The sequence below is a fragment of the Papaver somniferum genome, chromosome 5 (genome assembly GCF_003573695.1).
Source record: "Papaver somniferum cultivar HN1 chromosome 5, ASM357369v1, whole genome shotgun sequence".
In the NCBI taxonomy this organism is placed as follows: Eukaryota; Viridiplantae; Streptophyta; class Magnoliopsida; order Ranunculales; family Papaveraceae; genus Papaver; species Papaver somniferum.
In genome coordinates, this window is record NC_039362.1 from 177557566 (window position 1) to 177579709 (window position 22144).

Consider the following 22144-nt stretch of genomic DNA (forward strand, 5'->3'; position numbering starts at 1 on the left):
GGAGCAAAGAAAGCAGTATGTTCTTGATCTTCTTCAGCGAGAGGAATTTGGTTATACCATTTGTACCCATATAAAGATGATACCCTATCATTTCTTGCTGCAGATTCCACCATTTGAGGAATATCGGGTAACAGAAACTATCTTTAGGGTGAGCTTTGTTCAAATCATTGAAATATATGCAAATCCTGATTTCCTTATTTTTCTTTGGGACAATGACCATATTCGCTATCCATTCTGGGTATTTAGCTTCTCTTATAATTCTTGCCTCCAACATTTTCTGTAATTCTGCTTCTATTTGGGAATGGTAAGTTGTTGCGATTTTTCTTATTCTCTGTTTAAATGGTCTCACATTTTTGTTAATCTCCAGTCTGTGGAAAGAAATTGTTGGATATATTCCTGGTATCTCATCCATGTTTCCTGCGAAAATATCTTTATATTCTCGCAGTAAATTGACAGTTCTTTGTTCTTTTTCTATATCCATTTTGGTTCCAATTCTCAACACTAAAGGCTCCTCTTCGGTCCCAACATTTATTTCTTTTGTTGGTTCTGCCGCAGTGTAACTGGGTTTAGGTTATCACATTGGTGTGGTTTCTTTAATTGCTTTTATGGATCCTTCTCCTTCTTCTGAAATTTCGATGGGTATTCCTTTGCCTTCTTTCGCCCTTATCATATATACTCTAAATTCTTCTTCCTTCTTTGCTTCCTTTACCAATTTTCCGCGAAATTGTTTCCTTTTTGCTTGTTCTTCATAACGCCTTACTTCAATTTGATGACATAATTTCGCATTATGAACATCTCCTCTGATTTCACCTATTCCACTTGGAGTGGGGAATCTAATACATTGATGCAACGTTGATACCAAAGATTTTATAGCATGTATCCATGATCTTCCTAATAACATATTAAATGGCGATTCCATATCCACCACGCACAATGTCACATGTGTTTCGATTTCTCCAAGTGGAATTCGTACCACTATTTCTCCTTTAGGTTTTGTTGTGGATTTTCCAAAGTCGTGAACAAAATATGTTGAATTGGACATTTCTTCATCTTTAAATTCCATTCCCCGAAATGCATGATAAAATATTATATCAACTGAACTTCCTGCATCAATTAAAGTTCTGTTCAACATCCATTCTCCTGTGGATTTTATTGCTGTATCCTTCTCTTTTCGTGTAATAGGCATTGTGAGAACCAATGGAGATGTATGATTCAAATTTTCTTTTGGTATTTCTTCTGCCATGAACACAATTCTTTGCTTTTCCCAATCTTTCAAAGGTGAAGTCTTTTCTACCGCCATAATTTTCTTTCCTTCAAAATTTCGTTTATGTATTCTTCCTTTGATGTTTTCATGGAATTCATTAACCAAGATTTTTGTTATCATATTACACTCCAATTTTTTGCCATTTTCATTAATTCTATTAATCTTTCTTCTAACTGATTCACTGATTTGTTTAATCACTTTCTTGATTTAAATTTTCTCAATCATCAATCTTCAACTTTCGATATTCAATCTCCCTGTTTCTAGCGCCATTATGTAGTTGCAGGAAATCCTACAATACACCCCTCGTATGATTTTATCGTTGATCAACCTATTTTTAGGTTTACACTCTTAATTTTATTGATCAATTTCTGAATATTCTTACAAGGAAAATAAAGAAATCATGAATGATATCTGTTCTCAACTTTCTCTCTCCTATTTACTTATCTCTCACTCAAAAAAAATCTCCCTCTCCTTTACAACTCGAATGACTATCTATAAGGGAAATACATAGTGGATGACAGCTAATCTATCCTTTATTTTCGGATATGGTTTGCGACATTCTCGCAACCTTACAAATTTTGACTTTGCAAGCTTTCTAATTTTCGCAAGACTATCACACCTTTCTCATGATCCTTGCTGATATCGTTTCTGAAATTGTTCTGCGACGCTTTTGTGTACTACCATTGTTAACTTCGCTAAGACACAACTGTTGCGAGATTCTGATCCTACAAGTATATTTCAATAAATTAATAACTTATTAATTAATCGGTCCCCGAGTTATAACCCTAAAGGTGTCACTATCCATTCACAAAAAAACCATCAAAACAAAAGTAACACAAAAACCCCAAAAAAACAAAAGTAACACAAAAACCCCAAAGAATTTGATGAATCAATTTTGGTTTCATCATAAAATTTGATGAAACCAAGTTTGAAATTTGGGATTTTTGTATCAAATTTTAAAAATTTGGAGTTTTAATGGATTTTAACATTTGAACAGGGTTTTTGTACCACAAGTTTGGTCACCTTTGGTTTCTATGACTAGTTCTTTAATTTATCGACAAATCAATAGAATTTAGTAGTCCCGAGGCTGTATCAAATTTGATATTTTTATAAAATACATGCATTGTTATTGCAATTGCAAAAATAATAGTAATTACAACACATGTGTGATTACTGGAAATCCAGCAACACACCCAAATGGAAAGTAAGTAAGATCTACGACATGATAAACACAAGAACTTAAGTTTATTTATTAATCTAAGCGAAATAAAAGTTACACTTGTGAGTTACTAGGAAACCCTAATCCCTTCTCCAAGCTTATGAATTACAAGGAAACCCTAATTCTCTCTCTCATATTCTAGACCTTTCCCTCTCCACCAGATCTCCCCCTTTCCATTGCCCAAGGTCTCTATTTATAGCCTCCAACAACCCTAATAATATACATCCCACATTATCTCGTCGAGATTACTTTATACTTCCCTTGGAGCATATTTCATAAAGTTTTCCCCCACCTTTCGCTGACTTCACGTGGTCTTGTCGGGACAGCTGTCCTATTTCTTGCTTGATAATTTATCTACTTCGCGTCTTTCCTTCTTCTCCAAGTAAACTCTTCGTAGTTCTGCCTTAATACCCTGATGGTCCTCCTACTTTAGTTCAGGGCGGGGAGCTTTCTCGCGCTTGGAATTTGTACTTCGCCTTCTGATACTGACTGATTTGACAGTTCACTGACGAGGATCTTTGACTAAGATTCCCTAACTCTTCTTGGTGTGACACGTGGCGATCCTATTTCGTATACCTACATTTTGCCTTTTCTTATTCTGTCCAAGTTGCGCGAGGATGGAATAAGAACCGGTTTAGATTCCTTAACCTCCACGTTCTCCATCCCTATGCTTCCACGTGGCCACGTTCTTTCTGTAACCGCCTGTCACCGGTTGCCTTTACTTCGATCATGCTGTTTCCGGTTTTGCCGGTCTCTTCTTCCTACTATAAATACATTTCTCAACCCTTACTTGGATTTCTTTTCTGCTTCTCCCAACCTATGTTCTTCCCTTGGTCAGTGTTCATTCTCACCTCTTACCGTGTGTTTTCGAGACCTTCTGCTTTCTTTACCACCTGATCCTGCTGTTATTGCTACCTAGGAGATTGAGCTGAATTATCGATGGCTTGGTTCGGACACCTGGTCTGCTGATAAGGTGAGAGCGGGATTTTCCTTACCTCTGTATGATCTTTCAAACCCTATCTTCCTGGAGATTCTCGGTAGGCTGCAGTGCGGGGTTTTCCAGCTTACTGGTAATGCGATTCAGATCGCCAACGAGTTCAAAGTTCATTCTCGTGATGATATCTCGCAAGTTCCTTCTTCGGCGGACGAATTTGACTCCCTGTATTTCAACATAGAATCTTTCATGGACAACTATTCAGCTGTATTTACAAGCACCCGGGAGCATCATGAACGGGGTCTCGAGCTCGTCAGGAAAGTGGTGTCTCCCCCCGTTAAGGAGCTTCTATTGGATGTGGATTCCCAACTTCGTCTCTCCGTTGATGACTGGGCGAGGTTTCATTTAGTAGTCAGTGGTCCTTTCGTCTGGGGTTACGACGAAAAGGGCCTTCCTCGCAATGGTCCCCTTCCCAGACATTGTTACCTCGCAGGATGTGATCCCTAGAGACTTCGCTGGACTGCTCCTAGCGAGGTATGATTTTTCCTACTGCGATTTGTATCATTAAGAACTATCAATTGTACTTATGCTTCTCAATTTTTTTTAGTATGTGATGCCCGTTGCTGGATTCGTCAAGGCGCGACAGGAGAAGAAAGTGGTTGCTAAGAAGACTCTCTCTGAACAGGTATCATTTTCGTCTATTGCTAGCGATTTTGTGATAATTGTCTATCCTGACATCATGCCTCTTCGCAGGGTGAACTACCCACTTTTGGGGTACCCAAGGGTCATAAGAAACGTTCTCACCCTACGCCTCTTCCTTCTTCTCAGGTACCATCATTATCGCCTTTTATTTGTAAATTTTAGCCTTTTCGTTTTTAACTCTTGACTTTGCGGACGGGTGTTCCTCTGTCTGGTGCGCCTAAGAGGCCGCGAAATACCCTGGATGTGGATGCCTTAGCGGCAATACAACCTGCTGCTCTCCTTGGTTGTCCCGTTCGCACTAAGCAACAGTCTCCTTCATTTCGTGCTCCTGCTCCTCCTAAAGAACTTGATTCAGTTACCCGTTCCAAGGTCGTTGATTCCCATGTTCAGCCGAGAGTTGAATGTCCTAAGAGTTTTCCGGAGGTACCTCCCTCTGGCGAGAAGGGAAAGCAACCCGTCCAGCCTGCAATGTCAAATCCTCTCTTCGACCCTGACATGCAATTCCTTCAAGGTATCTACCACAAGGCCCAAGAATATCTGGCTATGAGATCTCGCGCTTTGGAATCTTTGTCCACCTTTGTTTCTGATGACTTCCTATCCTAAGACTCGTCTGTGATTTTGAGTGATTCAATGAATCTATCTCTCCAGCAGCACTCTGCCTTGATGAACCAGGTGATTTGTTTGTTCCTTCTCCGCTATTTTTCCTTTTCGGCTCCGATATCTATCTTCTGAGTTTAAGTTTCGCTTCGCATGAAGTCTACCGTCACATGGCCACCTTCGTGGAAATTCAGCTTGTTCTCGAGATGGCTAGGAAGGATGAGGCTAAAATCAAAGCTTTATCGGAGGACCTTCAGAAAGAAAGAGATCATTCCCTCAAGCAAAGCCAAAAGATAGAGAATCTTCTGAGTAAGTTCTTTTTTTTTCTTGGATATCCCTCTATTGTTCTTTCTTTTGCTTCCATTATTTTCTTATTTTATGCTTCGTCAAGCTCGATGCATGCAACATCAAATGAGCCCAAACGAAACTTCCTCCTCGCTGGAAGATATTCGCGTTGAGATGGTGAACCTTACAACTCAAAATGATATTTATGTTTCTGAGAACTCCATCCTTAATGAAAAAGCCGAGACTCTTTGTTTGCAAGTGGACCGTCTGTCAGTTGAATGCTCCCGTAACGAAAAACTGAACCTCCATCTCCATAATGACAACCTGCGCCTTAATTCAGAGCTTCAACGGGTCTCTAATTCCCTTACTACCTCGCAGAACCTCCATTCTTCGTCGATAGCCAACTATGAGAAACTGGAAGAAGATTACGATCGAGTAATCAAAAGCAAAACCGAGCTCGCAGCTATTATTCGTAGGTCTTGGAGCACTGTGGACGATCTAAACGAGGAGATTGATTGTTTGAAGAAAAAGGTGGAACTCTTGCAAGCTAAGTTAGTCACTTCCTCTCGTCCAAAGCCTGCAAGTCTTCGCGGAAAAGACGCTCTCGTCATTTAGTCTGACAAGAGCACTTTGAAATCCCCTCATGGTGAAGGTTGGGATAGAATGTGTCATGAGTTATGTGTTCCACTTGAAGAGTCCAACTTCGAAGTCGCCAAGATTGATCATCTATACTATGTTGTTCAGAGTACTTTAAATACTACTATCCTTCAGGCGGAAGATAGTTTTTAGGTGTATTATTATCTTGTTTGACCCGTCTTACTTCCTTGTTTCTAATGTAGTTTCTCTTGCCTTCGCATAATCGAATGAGCGTTATAAAAGTCAGGTCCTTCGTATCACCAGGGAGAGAAATGAAGCTCGTCGTGACGTTTCTCGACTTAATGAGGAGGTTGAGAACTTAAATGATAATATGGACGAGATCATCGATTCTTCCAAGAAGGTATCCCAGACGGACCGCAAGATCACTCAGAGCTATTTGGTTCCACTCTTTAATGACTACTGCGTTGAACATGGCATTCCTCCTCCTTTTTTCCCTTTGGAGGTTTTTTCTGATGGTGAGAAGCCTCAAGATGAAGCTGCTGATCCTACCAACGAGGAAGCGTCTCTTGATGACGATGAGGAACCAAAGGCTGACACCGCGAAGGAAAAAGAGGATTCCAAGGGAGCTTCTACTAGCCTCACCGGGGCAGGCGGCGAGATTCCTGAGACAACCACCATTGATAGTGTCATTCCTCGGTAACAGCTTTAGTTTTGTCTTCTCTCGTCTCAGATCAGTGTTTTATAACTAGTTCTTTTATGGGCGCTTCCAAGCTTGGGGGGCAAACACTTTATTTTGGGAATCATCGCATTTTATGATATTATGATTTTGTTTTATCAAGCGTATGTTTATTTGATTTCCACCATTTGCCTCAAGTATATACTGACCATGGAAACTCTCAAAAGAATAGTGAAGCCTTTAAGTATATACTTTACTTTTATTCATTTGCGAGTTTTCATCTTCATTTCTGCCTTCACCTTTCAAATCACCCTCAGTTCAAGCTTTCTTTCTTCACTCATTCCTGTTGCCTTTTGCTTTTCGACGAGAGTAAGAATGCTAATTTAAAAGAGTGATGAGCATCGGTTGCTAAAGTGTGCGCCCGATCTTAGTTTTTTACCTCAGGTTCCTTCTTTCCCTATCTTGTAGCCTTAGATTGTATCTTAAACGCTTTGTAGTTTCATGCGGAAAATACCAAAATACCAAAAGAACAAAAAATATAAAAGTATATACTTGCCTATTGTTCTTGTTGGGATTATCCGATCAAGACGATATGGTTCTGAGAATTCTCTTTGTAACTTTGCTGTTTTAGTAGTTGTGTCTACTTCTTGCTTATCTCATTGGTTTCCTTGTTTATGAGGTCTTAATGCGCCTCCTAAATAAGGTCTTATTGCGCTTCACCCTGTTTTTAAGGGTATTACTTCGGCGAAGTTTCAGGCGCTTGCTATTTTTGCGAATAGCAATCCATCAACCTCGCCTTAACATCTTTGCTAAGTTTTCTTTTCGCGACAATATGATAGGCCTATCTATTCCCATGAATAGCAGCCCCATGACATTGTCGTCTTTTTTGGTCACACAACTCCCTAATATGGAGGGTGCCATCCCTTTATATTCCCCCTGAGTGCCCCTTCAAGGAGGTTAACCCTAACATGCATGTTGGTCTCCTCTCATCCGGTTATTACGACATTCAGTTGTTTTCGTGACTTCTTATCCTCTTCGCCGATAAGGCTCAGAGTTACGAAGTCACACCCTAAGTGGGGTTTCTTTGGGATCAAGTGCATCGTAGACAAGACTTGCCAGACTAACATGGCCGGTAACGCTCCATACGTCCCAGGCACCCGCAACTCAACAGAATACGTCGGCGCCTTGGTCATATTTTTGCACCTCTTACAGAAGGCCATCATAAAAGGGACCTTAAGCGGATAGGTCTTATCATTGCCCCTAGCTTTCTGCCCGAGAGTTGTCCATGACATGCGTTAGGTCTTACCTCTTGCATTTTTATGCGAACTAGGGTGCATGCCACGGGGTCCCAGCCTTCCTAGGAGAAGGTTTTGAGTTTCCTTAGAAACTGTTTATTTCATATTCGTTATTTGCCTCCTAATATTGAGGTCTTACTGTCTTTGGTTACTCGGAGAATATTTGATTCATCAAAATTTCATCAAATTTTTATTGCCATGCTTTTGAACATTGAGTACATCGATCATTTCATTTTCATCATCGAAATAAAGTGTATACATTTATCTTATCTCGCTGCACCTTTCCTATTCTTCTTCCATACGAATGTGCTCGCTTGGTAGTTTTTCAACTCCTTCATTTGTACTTCATTTCTTATCTTGAATAGTGCGGAGAATAACGACTGTCCGGTTGATAAAGCATAGATGAAGGATCGCACCAACTCCTCTTATGAGATCCTTCCCTTCAATTCTTTGCATACTGCTTCCCATCTCGCGACGAGACTTCGCAAGCTCTCATTCTCTTTCTGCCTTAATGAGAACAGCGCTGCTATCTCTGGCTTGCACGGTTCATTCCTTGAGCATTTGTTTACCATTTGCAAACCACTTTCTCTCATTTCCTTGGGGATATTCTTCCTTGAGTAACTGCTATTGATTGTTGCATTCGATATTCCCTTTCTCTGAATTCTCTTCTGCTGCTTTCTATGGACTTCTTCAAATCTTCTCGCTCCTTTTTCCCACCTCTCCCCAGGCCTTCTCGTTTTTGCACATAATGTCTTTCTTTAGTTCTTGCTTCTCCCACAACATATCTATCCTCCTGCACATTACTCTCTGCTTGCTTCCTTTTCAAATGATTATTTCTGATAATCATCTTTTCGTTTTGCCTTTCTAACCTTATGCGTTCCCTGACCATATCCTCTTTCCTTCGCCTCTCCTAGTAAAGTTCCTCCTTTAACCGGGCCATCTCCTCCTCTTCCAACTTTCTTTCAATTTACTCTGTGAATTTTGCATTTCAACGCTTTCCTCTGCCTCTTGTCTCTGTGCCTTTTTGCTTCTTGACCAGTTCACCTTCCCTCCTCGTGGAGTTTGTTTCTCTTTTGTCGTGGGAGTTTCCTTTTTATTCTTTGTCATCTCGTTTCCTTCAGCCACCTACCCCTTCTTAGCCTTTCCGCCTTGTTTTAGATTGACCTGGCCTCCTTCCTCTGGAGTTGCGTTATTACCTTCCTCGATATGAGTTTTTGCTTCATTGGTTTCCTCCTCATTATCCTGCATTCCACTCAGTTCTTTGCTAGATTCTATCGTAAATAACATCAGTTGTTCGGCTCTTCTTTCTTCGCTGGCTTTCTTCATTTGTTTCATCTTCTTTCTTAACTTCTCCTCGTAGTTATGCATGTCTTTTGTTATACAGTCTTTTGCATCTCTCAGATCTCATCTTATCTCGCCGATTCCACTTGGCATTGGGAACCGTATCGCCTGGTGATATGTTGACGCGACTCCTTTTATTCCATGTATCCAAGGCCGCCTTATGAGAGCATTGTAGGGAGAATCGACATCTACGACACAAACTGTGACCTTCGTCTCTAGTTCGCCAACGGAAATCTTCACGGTAAATTCCCCTTTCGGCTTGGACGCTACCCCATTGAACCCATATATGTTATATGTAGAAGGTACAAGATCCGAGTCCTTGTATCCCATGATCCTGAAGGTATGGTAAAAGAGGATATCGACTGAACTCCCAGTATCAACTAAGATTCTGTCTATTGCCCAAATTCTCCTTTTCTCAGCTTGCTCTTCCTCCCATATGTAATATTTTACGAATCCCAAGGTCACGAGCAAAGGATTTGTGTGCGAAATTTCCCCATCAGGTGCATCCTTCGCCGAGAAGGTCATCTGCCTCTTCTGCCATTCCTCTAAGCTCTTTCGTCATGATGTTGAATATTTCATTTCCCTCGAAATCCCTTTTGTGAACTCTTTTGAGCACATTGTCATGAAAGTCTTGGAGACTTTTTGCCGCATGAATTATCGAATTACAATTTAATTGATGTTTTCCTCGGTCTATCCCGATCCGGTATATTGGTTGATTCTCACGAGGTGGTGGTGGTGGCACGTAGCTCTTTAGGAAATGCACGAGTTTCCCTTGGTCTATCAAGCGAAGTATAATTCGCCGAACGTTCCTGTAATCACCTGTTTGATGCCCATGAAAGCGATGATACTTACATAATTCATGATTTCGAAATCCTGGTGGAGGCTCTCTTCCGAAATTTAGTGGGGGAGGGATTTACTCCGTCAGCACTATTGCCTCCCAAACTTTTTCCACAGTTGTGTTAAGTCGTGGGAGTTTCACATCTTCGAAGATTGGTCCATTGGGCCTCCTTTCCCCGTATCTGGGTCCCTGATTATTCCTAGGTTGGTATCTTGTATTGTAGCTTCGTGGCTCATGATTTCTTCGTTTTGACTCCTCATACCTTTGTTGATCAATCCACTCCTGATCTCCAATCGAGACGGCTACAAGCTTTGCTGGGACTGGAACTGTTGGCTCTCCCTTTCCTCGCCTGGGTTCATCCTCTACTGCGTGCACCGTCCTTGGTAATAGCCTAGAATTCCCTTCTTTCGCTCGGGCCAATGTCATTTCGCTGACCTGCCTCTGCTTTTCCTACAACGCTATGTATTCCTCCCGGTACTCCCTCAGCTCATTCATCGTTATCGAGTTTCAAATAATGAATATATGTGTGTATAGCAGGTCCGTTGGGATCAAAGCATTCACGAAGGCTAAGATGAAGTTTCGTTCATCACTCTACCTACTAGCTCGCTACACACTGTTCTCCATCTCTTGACCAACCCTCGCAAGCTTTCCGTTGGCCTTCTCCTCAGGTTGAACAAAGTCTCTATCCCTGGCCTCACCAAGTTGTTGCTTATATACGCCGTTATAATATCTTCTGTAAATCTTTGAATGATGATATTGACTTTTCCGGGAGTCCATCAAACCAGGTTAATGCCTCCCCTGCTAAGCTCGCAGGGAAATATCGACAAAGTATTGCGTCATTTCGTCCCCATTGCATCATCCAAAGGGTATATTTCTTCAAGTGTTGCACAACACTTTCCGATCCACTAAATATGCTTGCAAGCGTTGGTAACACGCATTTCTCAGGGATGTCCGCATGCATGATCTCATAGGTGAATGGAGACTTATCTGCTTCCTCTATCGCTTCTGCTAACTGCACTCTTCCACATCTTCGTGAGTTATTTATTAAATCCCTCATGTGTCTCATCTCATTTATAACTTCTTGGTTCAAGTTTCCTCCATATTCCTCATGGTGACGGCCTCTCATCACGCTAAGCCTCCCTTCGCCTGATCTTCGTCTTTGCTCCTCATCTCGGATAAGGTTTGCCTGGCGTTGCAGTTCGTCCTCCTACCTATGTTTCTCCTAATGTCTCCGCCTCTGATCTTCCCATTGTGATATCTCTAGTGCTCTTCTCAAGTCTCTTTCTTTGTCGGCATCCATTCGTCGTCTTCTTCTTCGTCCTCCTCCATCTTTCTCGTGGTCATATCTCCTTCGCCGTAGTTCATCTTCCTCCGAAGATACAGTGTTTCCTTCCGAATCTATGGCATTCGTCTCCACGTTTTCGTTAAGTTTCCGGTTTTGTTGCCTCAACCTAGCATTCTGCCTTACCAACTCCACCTGCTGTTCCACCAAGTCCCGGTCCCGTTCTCGTTCACGGTGAAGCGTCTCCCTTAACTGGTCCAACATCATGTTTTCTTCTCCGATATTCTCTTCCATCTCCTCGCGAGTCATTTCCTCCTCGACAACGGTGTATGTATCGGATGTGTGCACTGAACCTTCCCTGAGGCCATCTTCTTCCGTCTGCCGCTGGTTTTCTTCTCGTCTGTCTCCCACAGCTGATGTTCCGTCCCGTTCCGTCCTTCCCTTCATATCTGCCAATCGTTTGCTTTTCCTTATTGCTATCACATGCGCTGCTCGATCTGATGTTCTAGCCATCAACCTATCTTTATTTCAATATCAACTGAACTTTTCCAACCCTAATTATCTAGATCTCCTACTCTCACAACCTCGACTTTCTTCGAACTCTTAGACACATGTTCAATCCCTGTTTCTTGCGCCAAAATGTGATTACTGAAAATCCAGCAACACACCCAAATGGAAAGTAAATAAGATCTACGACATGATAAACACAAGAACTTAAGTTTATTTATTAATCTCAAGCGAAATACAAGTTACACTAGTGAGTTACTAGGAAACCCTAATCCCTTCTCCAAGCTTATGAATTACAAGGAAACCCTAATTATCTCTCTCCTATTCTAGACCTTTCCCTCTCCACCAGATCTCCCCCTTTACATTCCCCCAAGGTCTCTATTTATAGCCTCCAACAACCCTAATGGTATACAACCCACATTATCTCGCCGAGGTTACTTTATACTTCGCTTGGAGCATATTTCATAAAGTTTTCCCCCACCTTTCGCTGACTTCACCTGGTCTTGTCGGGACACCTGCTCTATTTCTTGCTTGATAATTTATCTTCTTCGCGTTTTGCCTTCTTCGCCAAGTAAACTCTTCTCTACTTGAACAGATTCTTGACAGCTGATGGCGCGCGTTGTTCAAGTAGAAGCATTGTTACTCAGTTGAGCGGCATTTCCAAGAGCACCACGACCTCGAGTGCCCCGACCTCGAGTACCTCGACCACGAGTAGCTTCTGTATGTTGCTGATGTGAAATATCATGAGGATATGATGGTGTTGGAGTTGCAACACTTTCCTGGGTCACAGGCATATCATTTAATCTAAGGTCTAGAATATTTGTGATGATATCATGTAACAAATCAAATAAAATGAGCAAGATGCTAGTTATAGGGTCTGGAGATGTTTCCACAGACAGAAGAAAAAGCATATATTCAAATATCTTTCACAATTTGTACTTATAATTCTAATATGTTGAGCAAGTTACTGTCTAAGATAAAAGATGTTCAATCGACAACCAAAATTATACTAACTAATATTTTGACAATGAAAGATGTGTTCCATTAGTAGTGAACATAAAACACTAACCTGGCTAGGCTTTGTCGAGGGATTTGTTTTTGTCCTTTTCCGTGCTCTCTTGGCTTTGAGTCTTTTAGATCTTTTTCTTCCTATACGTTTCTTTTTCGGTGGATTACGAACATTAGGAAATGATGTATCCCCTTTATCCTCAGCGTTTAATTTAATCTTTTCGAGTTCTATTGACTTAGCTTTGAGCTCCTTAATCTTATTATCCGACCATTCATTGACAACCTTACTTTCTTCATCATTGGCAGAAGCCAAATCCGCTAAAACGTTGAACTTCAGAGACATTTGTAACGGAGACTGGACTCGTTCAATTCCCAACAACTAAAACTCACTTTCACTTTTGTATGCGGTCTTGTTACGTCTTTTCTCCACCTGCGTAAGATGTATTTTTCAGGAATACCATTACGTATTAGTACCACAATTGCAATCAACTTTATCAAATCCACCAAACTGATTCATCACAGAGCGGAAAGTCTTTTCCACTGGAATTCCTAATTGGTCATTAAGATCAATTGTATGTAATACATGTGGTTCAACTTTGCGATGTTGCCGATAATGCCGAGACAGACTTGGATTATACATATGATTGTGATCGAGCTTAAGCTGAGTAATCTCCTATTTGTCTTCATCATCCAATCTTGCAGTAACGTAAGCCTTGCAATCACAACGATTGCTCTTGCGAGGTTTCACTATATTTTTAGTCATGTTAACAGGATTTCCTGCTCGGTTACAAACATACGTCACACTCCTTGTGATCCCTTCTTCATTTTTCCGATTAGTTCTTTTTCTAACTGCAAATCCTACTCGTTTTGCATAAGCTTTAAAAGCACTGAACAAATCATCATGTGTTTCAAACTTTTTTCCAATGTAGAATTCATCCTCATCAGTACTTTGCATATTTTCACCCGTTTCCTTCTCAACATCATCTAAACTGGCCACCACCATCTACACTTCAAATCAGATTAGATGTATTATAAAAGTGATACAAGTTTACGGTATAAACACATCTGTGAACATTAACATATATCAATCATATAAGCTATAGTTTTGAAATCGTTATTCAAACTCCTGATCAGAATGCTTACCAAATCTAACGGAAGAGAAACGAGAACTGTAAATACTTCATAAAACACGATTTATATTAAACCTTAAACAATAAAGATAAGTTTGGCATTCAAAACGTCGCATTCAAAAACTCTTATACAATAAATATAGTGTTGGGTTTTAAGTTTACCTTGTTAGTAATAAGTTTAACACAGAGATGGTACTGATCTATGGAATTACCATCACGGAACTTGTTTCTATTCCAAGATTTGGAGAGAACAAATTCTTATCTCGGAATACCTAGATCTGTTTTAAGAAGATGAAGAAACCCTAGATTTGTTTTAGGAAGAAAAAAAAACAAACTGAATAAGATATTTTCCCGCTGCCAAATTTCTAAACCGTTCCATTTGAACCGTTGGGTATACCCAACGGGAGTTAATATTTTCCCATTAACTCGTTTTTCTTTTTGATTTTTTTTATTTAAATAAATAGAAAATACTTCCCTCTCTCCGCCACGTTGGTTTTGCTGTCAAGTAGCTGTCAACTTGCTGTTCAAGTAGCAAAATCGCATTTTTTTGCTATCTCCAGTCCTATGCTTGTCATAGTTGCGGGCTTCTGTGCTCCACCGGGAGAAAATGCTTTCTTCTGAATAACAGACCAACATTCAGCATCTTGTAATGTTTGCAAATATTAAGGAGCAATGTTCCCCTTAACAACATTCGCAACCTTGGTTGTACGAGTAGTGATCAAAATTTTACTCCCTTGAGCACCAACAAGCAACGGATTACGGAGTTGCTCCCATTCTTCATCACTCTCATTCCATAAATCCTCAAGCACTAGCAAATATTTCTTCTCGTTTAATTGTTCTCGAACTTTATTTGTTAATACGTCGAAATTTGATAAAATATCAAACTTATCTCGAGTAATGGACTCCATAATTTTTATAAAGAGCTTTTCCACATCAAAATGTTGAGATACATGAACCCACATTCTTAGATTGAACTGTTCCTTTACAAATTCATCATTGTAGACGAGTTGAGCGAGGGTTGTTTTCCCTAGCCCACCCATCCCCACTATGGAAACGACGGAGACCTTTTCTTGATTGCTGTCAGATGATGGGATGACCTTTGTTAACGTACTTATTATTTTTTTCTTATCATCCTCCCGTCCACTAATGCTTGATTCATTTATAGACGACTCGGTTTGTCGGCTCCGTTGCTCACTACTTTCCCCATGAGAATTAGAAGTATTGTTAGCGGGTGTACTTTGCAACTGGAACCTATTTATATCTTTGGTAATGCCATCTAACCTCTGGTTGATATGTTTTATTTCTCTGTCCATGTTGAAACGGAATGCAAGCGAATTGGAAGATGAAAAGAAATCACGAGCCTTGTGATTCAAGTTGTTCCCCCTTTCAGACCGACGCACGGCTTCATAGGAAAGTCGTCCATCACATCATCTGCATCGTAAGCAACATCTTTAAGCCTTCTCAACCAAAGGCCTACAGCTGCATCATTCTGTTGCCTTCTCTCAGCATCAGCTATGACCGAAAGAATCATCTGTAAGGTGTCTCGGAGTTTTTTGAGCTCATCTTTTACACCCCAAGCCAGACCGATCTCTCGACCAATAACAGGAACCAATTTCTTTAATATTTCAGTTACACCATTAGTGAAAACCCCTCCAGCAATAGACATTATAAGATCTTTCTGTATTTACAAGATAATAGGAAATCAATGGCAAAAGAATTTCAGAAATTATAGTACTTAGAAACTGATCTTTGAATGATCTGAATAAGAGACTCACCAGAAACACTAGTCGTGATCATTAGTCAATAAACAAATAATTTATTTATCGAGATTTTCAATCACCCACTAATCCACTATGTTTTGTCTTTCAAACATCAGTTTAAAAAAAGGGTAAAAGTTGACCAAATTATTCCTGACACCCACCAGAAACCACCCACTACTTATTTTCAACCACCCACTATGTGATATCGACTACCCGCTCTGAACAGATAGATCACGATGGCATCCACGTGTCCACAAACAATGTTCGCATTCAATCATTCATTATAAAACTGAGCACGGTATGCATAAAATTGTGAGGGTACGATGACTCATCGACTCAGAGCCTTCGGGTTCGTCCTTGTCTAGTCATAAGTTATTAATATGACTAATAACTAAAAACTGGTCGATCCCTTCTCTCTTAGTGGATAGGGGTATTTATAGGGTTACTACGTGAGTTCCACTTCTGAGATCAGCTGTTATCTTATCTTCTCGTTCTTTGTGTCAATCCCGCTGGTATCTTCGTCTTCCATGATGGCCCCAGCGGTTTATGCTCGGTGACGATGAGTCGCCTCTTCATCCTCCACAGGTTGGTCGACACGTATGTTAATCTAGGGTGTTTAATGCGGGTGGTTGGGTCGTCTGCACGCGCCAGATAGTTGTCTGCTGCCCCTGTCACATCCGTGTCAGTTGGACTAACCCTCGCCGTTGATCTTGGATCCTTCTCGAGATGGAATAAAGTGAATCCTAGGGTGTTCTTCAGTGCTTCGCAGTAACCCCTTCCTTCAGTGCTCCTCGATTCTCAGCCGTCAGATCCGTCAGATGATGATCTTATACTGATAAAACGTGTTGCTTGGATATCCAAGTGTGGCATCATATCTTGATGCTCCAAACTGTGCGTCCTCCACGTGTGTTTCTCCAGACACGTGGCGAGTGATGAATTATGTGCATACAATTTGCCCGTTTTCTTCTGACTAAGGCGTCAGTTGAAGTTAGAGGAAAATCATCCTCACATATTCTTCATCTCTCTATAATAACTTCCCCTAGATCTTAGGGCATGTTTCCCACTCCTTGCAATAACTTCTTCTTGGATTAAGGGACGGTTTTTATCTCCTTTAATGCTATAAATAGGAGAGAGAATATTAAAAATTTGAAATAAATTTCATTCCTTCATTCTCTTGTCAGTTCATAATTCTTTCTCTCCTGAACCTTCTCATTCTTCTCTTCTTGTTTTCTAACCATTAAATTCTTCTTGTGATATTGCGAGTAAGATCTTCCTAGGATTTTTCGAAGTTTGATTGTTGCTGTTGTTCATCGTCTTCTCATCGCACGCTTCAGCTCATATAGCTTTTGATACAGGGATGAGATTATTCTTTCTTCGATCTTGATTGTTTGTTCATCTTCTGCTACTGTGTTCTTAGTTTTCTGATGAAGAACAGATATGCAAAGTATATATACTTGCCCCTGTTCTTTATTACAAAACTTTCGGATTCGTACACGAAGATTTAAGCTTGTCCATGATGTTCCCAATTAAGTTAGGGTTCTTCGTTTACGGTGAATTTAGGGTTTTCAGTTGATATTTTGATGAACTGGTAGAAGTTTTGACAAATTTCACGTTTTCTGATCTTCATTTGCTTATCTGTTTGTATCTTTATCTTGTTTTTATGCTTATTCGTAGATATGGCTGATCGTCAGCGAGTTCCTTACAAAACTCTGCGGCCGAGCCCTCATAGGTCTCCTTCACATAGGAGCCCTGACATATCTCCGCCAGGGGGTGGTTCGTCTAGGTCTTCACAATTAGATCCCCGTGTACAGAAGACTTCATCCTCTTCGGGTCTGAGAGCTTCGTCTAACAAGAGAGGAGATCAACCGAAGGGTCCTCCTGAGGCCTTCAGCTCCACCTCCAGTAGTCCCTACTAAAGGAAAATCTACTAAGGGTACTGCTTCGAAAATTGATTTATCAAAGAATCCCCCCACTAAGAGGAAAGCCTCGGATATGAGTCCTCCGAAGAAGCCTTCGTCAGATCCTGCTGATGATTCAGACGCTTCCCCTGTAATTCGAAGTGTCACGGTTGGTAAGAAGAAGGTCACATTCAAGCATATAGATCTCTCCGCGTTCAAGGAAAAGCATGAACTCGACGCTTTCGAAGTTAGGTTTTATGCTCCCGATGATGATCTTACTTATGATCTGATTTCGAAGTATAAATACGATGAATTCCATTTGCTGAATATGGTGGGGGCCTTCGAAGCTGATCTCATGTTGCCATTATACAAGTCAGGCGACTCTTTCTATTATGATGTATTGTCTTACCGTGAGGGTTCCACTCCACACACCCATAGCCGCTCTATTTCGCAGCTAACTGGAAACTATCTTCGCGCTCTTAAAGAATGCTATCTTCGGAGTAAAGGTGAAACGATGATGACCTGCTATGTTCCTAACCCTGCTGAGACAGACTGGTATACTCCCCAGAATTTCAATAATTCTTTTGGAGATTACATTAACAGTAGGAATCGTAAGCCATGGAGTGTTGGCCTTCGTAATATTGCTGCTCCTCGTGGTGAAATTCGTCTCTTAAGTGAGGTGAGTGATGCTAAGCTGAAGTACGTTCCTGGTATCGATGGGTCTACTCAGCGGAAGATATTTCCTGCTCGTGAGAGGATTAAGCGTGATCATGAATATGAGTGGCACGCTACTATTATTGAATTTATCGGTCCTTGGGCTTACGGCTGGGTACCTGGTCCGCGTGGGTGGCGCCCTGTTTTCGGTAGTCAAGCTTGTGAGACTTCTCCAGCCCGTTATGGAAATTTCTGCCCCTGGAGATTGAATTTTGAAGGTATGAATTTTGAGTATGCCTTCGATGCTGTCGACGCGGATGAGGAAGAAAGTTCTGATGCCACCCTTCCTTCGAAGAGTACTGCTGCTGTCAAGGTATGGCTTCTTCTTATATTTGCCCCTTTCCTTCTTGATTTGAAAATATTTTCTCAAGGGAAGAAGGAAATAACCTTAGGAATAATTCCATATTACTTTGTAGGTGAAGAAGAAGAAGAAAATTGGGCCCATGCAATCTTCTACCGCTGTTGTTGACGAGATAGAAGTTCCTGATGAGGTTAACAGCCCTGTGAACGAGGAATTTGTTGAAGAGGAGGAACCGACTGACGAAGAGGAGCGTATTGGGACTTCCCCCCACAATCACGAAGATGGTAGTGGAGCTGCCGAAGAAGAACTTGGCCCTGGGGCGGTGGTATTGGTGAAAAAGAAATTTCCCCTGGTGGCGGTGGTACTGGTGAAGAAGAAATTGCCCCTGGTGGCGGTGGTACTGGTGAAGAAGAAATTTCCCCTGGTGGCGGCCTTCTATTAAAGAATTCTCTTTTGGGGAAGATGTATTCCGTGGGTGAGCCAATTGATATGAGCGCTGCCATGGGTCTTGCTTCAGAGATCTCTCTAATTTCCCCAAACGATGATTGGGATGTTCTTGGCAACTCTGACAAGGGGAATACCGTAGGTGAGAAGACTGTCGACGCGGAAGAGAGTTCTGATGGCGAATATGCAGATGCTCTTGCTAATAGGGAGGCGGAGGCTAGGAAAAAGGCCGAAGCTGAAAAGAGTTCTGACGCTGGGAGGAATATTGCTGTTGGTGAGACTTCCACTGAGTCTCTCTTGGAGGATTTTCCGCAATCCTTAATGCGCGAGGGTGATGATGCTATTCTTGATTGGATGATGAATAAGAACTTGATGTTCGTACCCAATCCTGCTCCAATAATTCCTGGTGAGAAGAATTACGATGCCTATACTCGTCGGATGATGCAACTGTCCTCCGAAGAGAGAGTTACAGACGTGTGGGATAAGGATTTGAGGGTTGCGTCTGCTAATCTTCCAGTGGACCCCCCATCTACTGTTGCTGACATGATGGCCATGGTTGATGGATATCAGTATGGTTTTCCTCAGCAGCGGGTGCTTGAAGTAAGTTCTCTTAATTTCCCATGAATTGCAAGGTGTTCTGTTGTGTTATATAATAATCATCTATCTCTTTGAAACTCAAATAATGTGGAGCGAGCACTGCAATCACACTCTGTATCAGTTCTTCAGGGAAAAGTCCCTTAAATTGGAAGCCAAGCTTCTCCATAGGGAAGAGGATCTACAAGAAAATATGGCATCATCGACATAAGCCAACGTCGTAAAAAGATTTTCGTCGCAGAATGTGTACAGCGACTAGTATTTTATTTTCGTCGGAAAATATGTTTCAGCGACAGAACCAAATTGTGTGGCTGAAGGTTCATTTTTCTCGACCTCATGAAAATTGCCGCAGAATTTTGTTATTAGCGACAATGTAGTTTCTATCGCTTAATTATTTGCGACGACGATTTTTTTTTGTCGGAAAATCTTTTCTTTTAGCGACTAATTCATACTGTAGCTAAACCATACATTTAGGCCGCATATTTTTCTCTGTTGGGGTACAATGTTAAAGGCATTTTTCATTTACCGGCAAAGAAGGAAAATAGAAAATGCTGAAGATCGGTTTTTATTAATATTGAGAATAGTAAAACACCATAAGCAGTTGGAATTACAAACAAATATATATATACACCAAGGCATAATCGACTACATCACTATCTTTGAAACTCAGGGTCACTAAGTCAACTAAATTATCCTAGCATAATGTAGAAAAATGATCACAGAGGTGTAGGAGATGGAGGGAAAAGTACAGACGTCCACTGCAAGCATGTCAGAACCCATATCGGCGATGACAAAAGGTATACACAACGGATTCATTTCTTATACGAGAACCTTACAGCTTAAATCTCAAGCAAAATCAATTAAATGTACAAAAAGTCACCTCCATGCCACAGATTGCAGAGCCAATCACGACGCTACATTTAGCTTGATCTAACTCATTCAGGACATCTTCTGTCATCACAACATCTACCAAGGATATTTTTCCCACAATAAGAATGTAAAGCACTAGATGTTGTGCCTAGCCACATCTGACACGAAAGGAATAAAAAAAATTAGTGCTAAAAAGCATAATGAGGTGATATGTAGGAGTTGGATAAATTCTAGTCCTAAAAATGAGTCTTAGAAGACGTATCACCTTACGAGCAAAGTAACTATCAAGCCAAACTGTAATTTGTGGCATCAAAAATGTGCTTGTCGTAACTGTCGTTTCCCACGAGCTAGTCATGTAAAAATCTGATGTCGCAGCTGTCACAGGTATAGGCAGTAGCAGCAACCTCCAACAGTCTGGCATACAGTAACACCAATGTGGCAGGAACCGTAAAGAGTTTATAATAGGCAAATCTTGGTAGTCCTGCCTATGCATTCCCCATGAAAGGCATCCCACGGCTTGACATCCAATAGATTAGAGCGTTTCTCAGCTACAAGAACAAATGTAAAAGACACATTAAATTTAATAACCAAACAAATATAACTTGAATCAAAACAAAAACTGAATAACAAACGCTCGATAAGTTTCACAGCTTCAAAAAAATGTACAACCAATGCCACAGGAATCTGAAGGAAAGCGTAAAACATAGAGATAAGATTTTACCAACACTATAAAAACAAAATTGAGCAAAAATATTGGGTTTATTGCATGAGCCAAACTATCTAGAAATAAACTATGAAACATGACGAGCTTCATACAGTGCAAAAAAAAAACAGAACTACATGGGTCGAAAGGAACTAGTTTAACTAAATCCGATAGTTCAAAAAAAAAAGTATTCAAAACAACAAACAACACCCATTTACTCTTTAGTCTATTGCATGATGGCATTATTGGTCAAATCAGCGTAGAAAGAAACATTCCACGACTTGGTATAACTTAGATAAGAATCCTAAAAAAGGAGGCAATATGTATATTCAAGGTGGAGCACATACTATACTCACATCACAGTTCACAACAAGGTTGAAGACACAACACTAAAACAAGATTCATTAATTTAATTGCCATCCGTACTAACCTAGGCTGCTAGGCTTGTAGCTAGCTGTTGAAACATGGTATGCACATGTAAGGTACACAGGTGATTGTATATTTGTATTCATATAATTTATCCCTTTAGAATCTTGTCAAAGTGCCTCAAATAAATTCATACAAGACGCTGGCATACTTAACGATCCTATGAAATTATAATCAAGACAACGTTTGAACCTTAATCAAGGAATGACAACCAGAAATGCTACATGTCTATCTGACTCTTATTATTTGTCGGACCACTAGTACAGGGAATAAAAGAGAGGGGCATTACTATATCCATTCGTATGATCTGATTATCCATCAACCTAATTGACACTATAAAGAAATAAAAACCAATAACTGGTAAAGATTCCAAACTACGAAATATCTGTAACTTAAACAGAATTCAGAAATTGATTTTACCTTGGGAAGATTCTCGCATTATTGAAATCATCGATACAGAACAATTGAAACATTTATAGAAACCTGCTCATATACGATGTCATTCACAGCAGATTGTATCATGACTGAAAAGGATTAACACCCATGAAACTAATTTGCATGAATTAGACACATAGTATCATGACTGAAAAGGATTAACACCTACTCATTTCAAATCTTTTCATGAATTAGAAATTAGACACAAGTTAGGAAAAAAATTCAATTTTGTTCAAAACCCTAATTTAAAATTGCACAATATCCACCTTTTAAACATGAGTCCATGATGATTGTTTGCTGCATCTTTCTCGATTTCAAGGAACT

At 40.5% G+C, this 22144-nt stretch overlaps 2 protein-coding genes across 2 annotated transcripts; both read right to left on the reverse strand.

Annotated features, from left to right (window-relative positions):
* Positions 1-11857: 11857 nt before the first annotated feature.
* On the reverse strand, positions 11858-14331 carry LOC113283783. The gene is made up of 2 exons (XM_026533145.1): positions 12607-14331; positions 11858-12316 (listed from the first exon to the last, which is right to left on the reverse strand). The coding sequence occupies exons 1-2, from the start codon at positions 12886-12888 to the stop codon at positions 12161-12163; spliced, it is 438 nt and encodes a 145-aa protein (XP_026388930.1). The 5' UTR covers positions 12889-14331; the 3' UTR covers positions 11858-12160.
* A 6-nt stretch (positions 14332-14337) lies between these two features.
* LOC113280163 (putative disease resistance protein RGA3) lies at positions 14338-15341 on the reverse strand. The gene is made up of 2 exons (XM_026528818.1): positions 15076-15341; positions 14338-14980 (listed from the first exon to the last, which is right to left on the reverse strand). Exons 1-2 carry the CDS (start codon positions 15339-15341, stop codon positions 14338-14340), a joined length of 909 nt encoding a protein of 302 aa, XP_026384603.1.
* Between the last annotated feature and the right edge of the window lie 6803 nt (positions 15342-22144).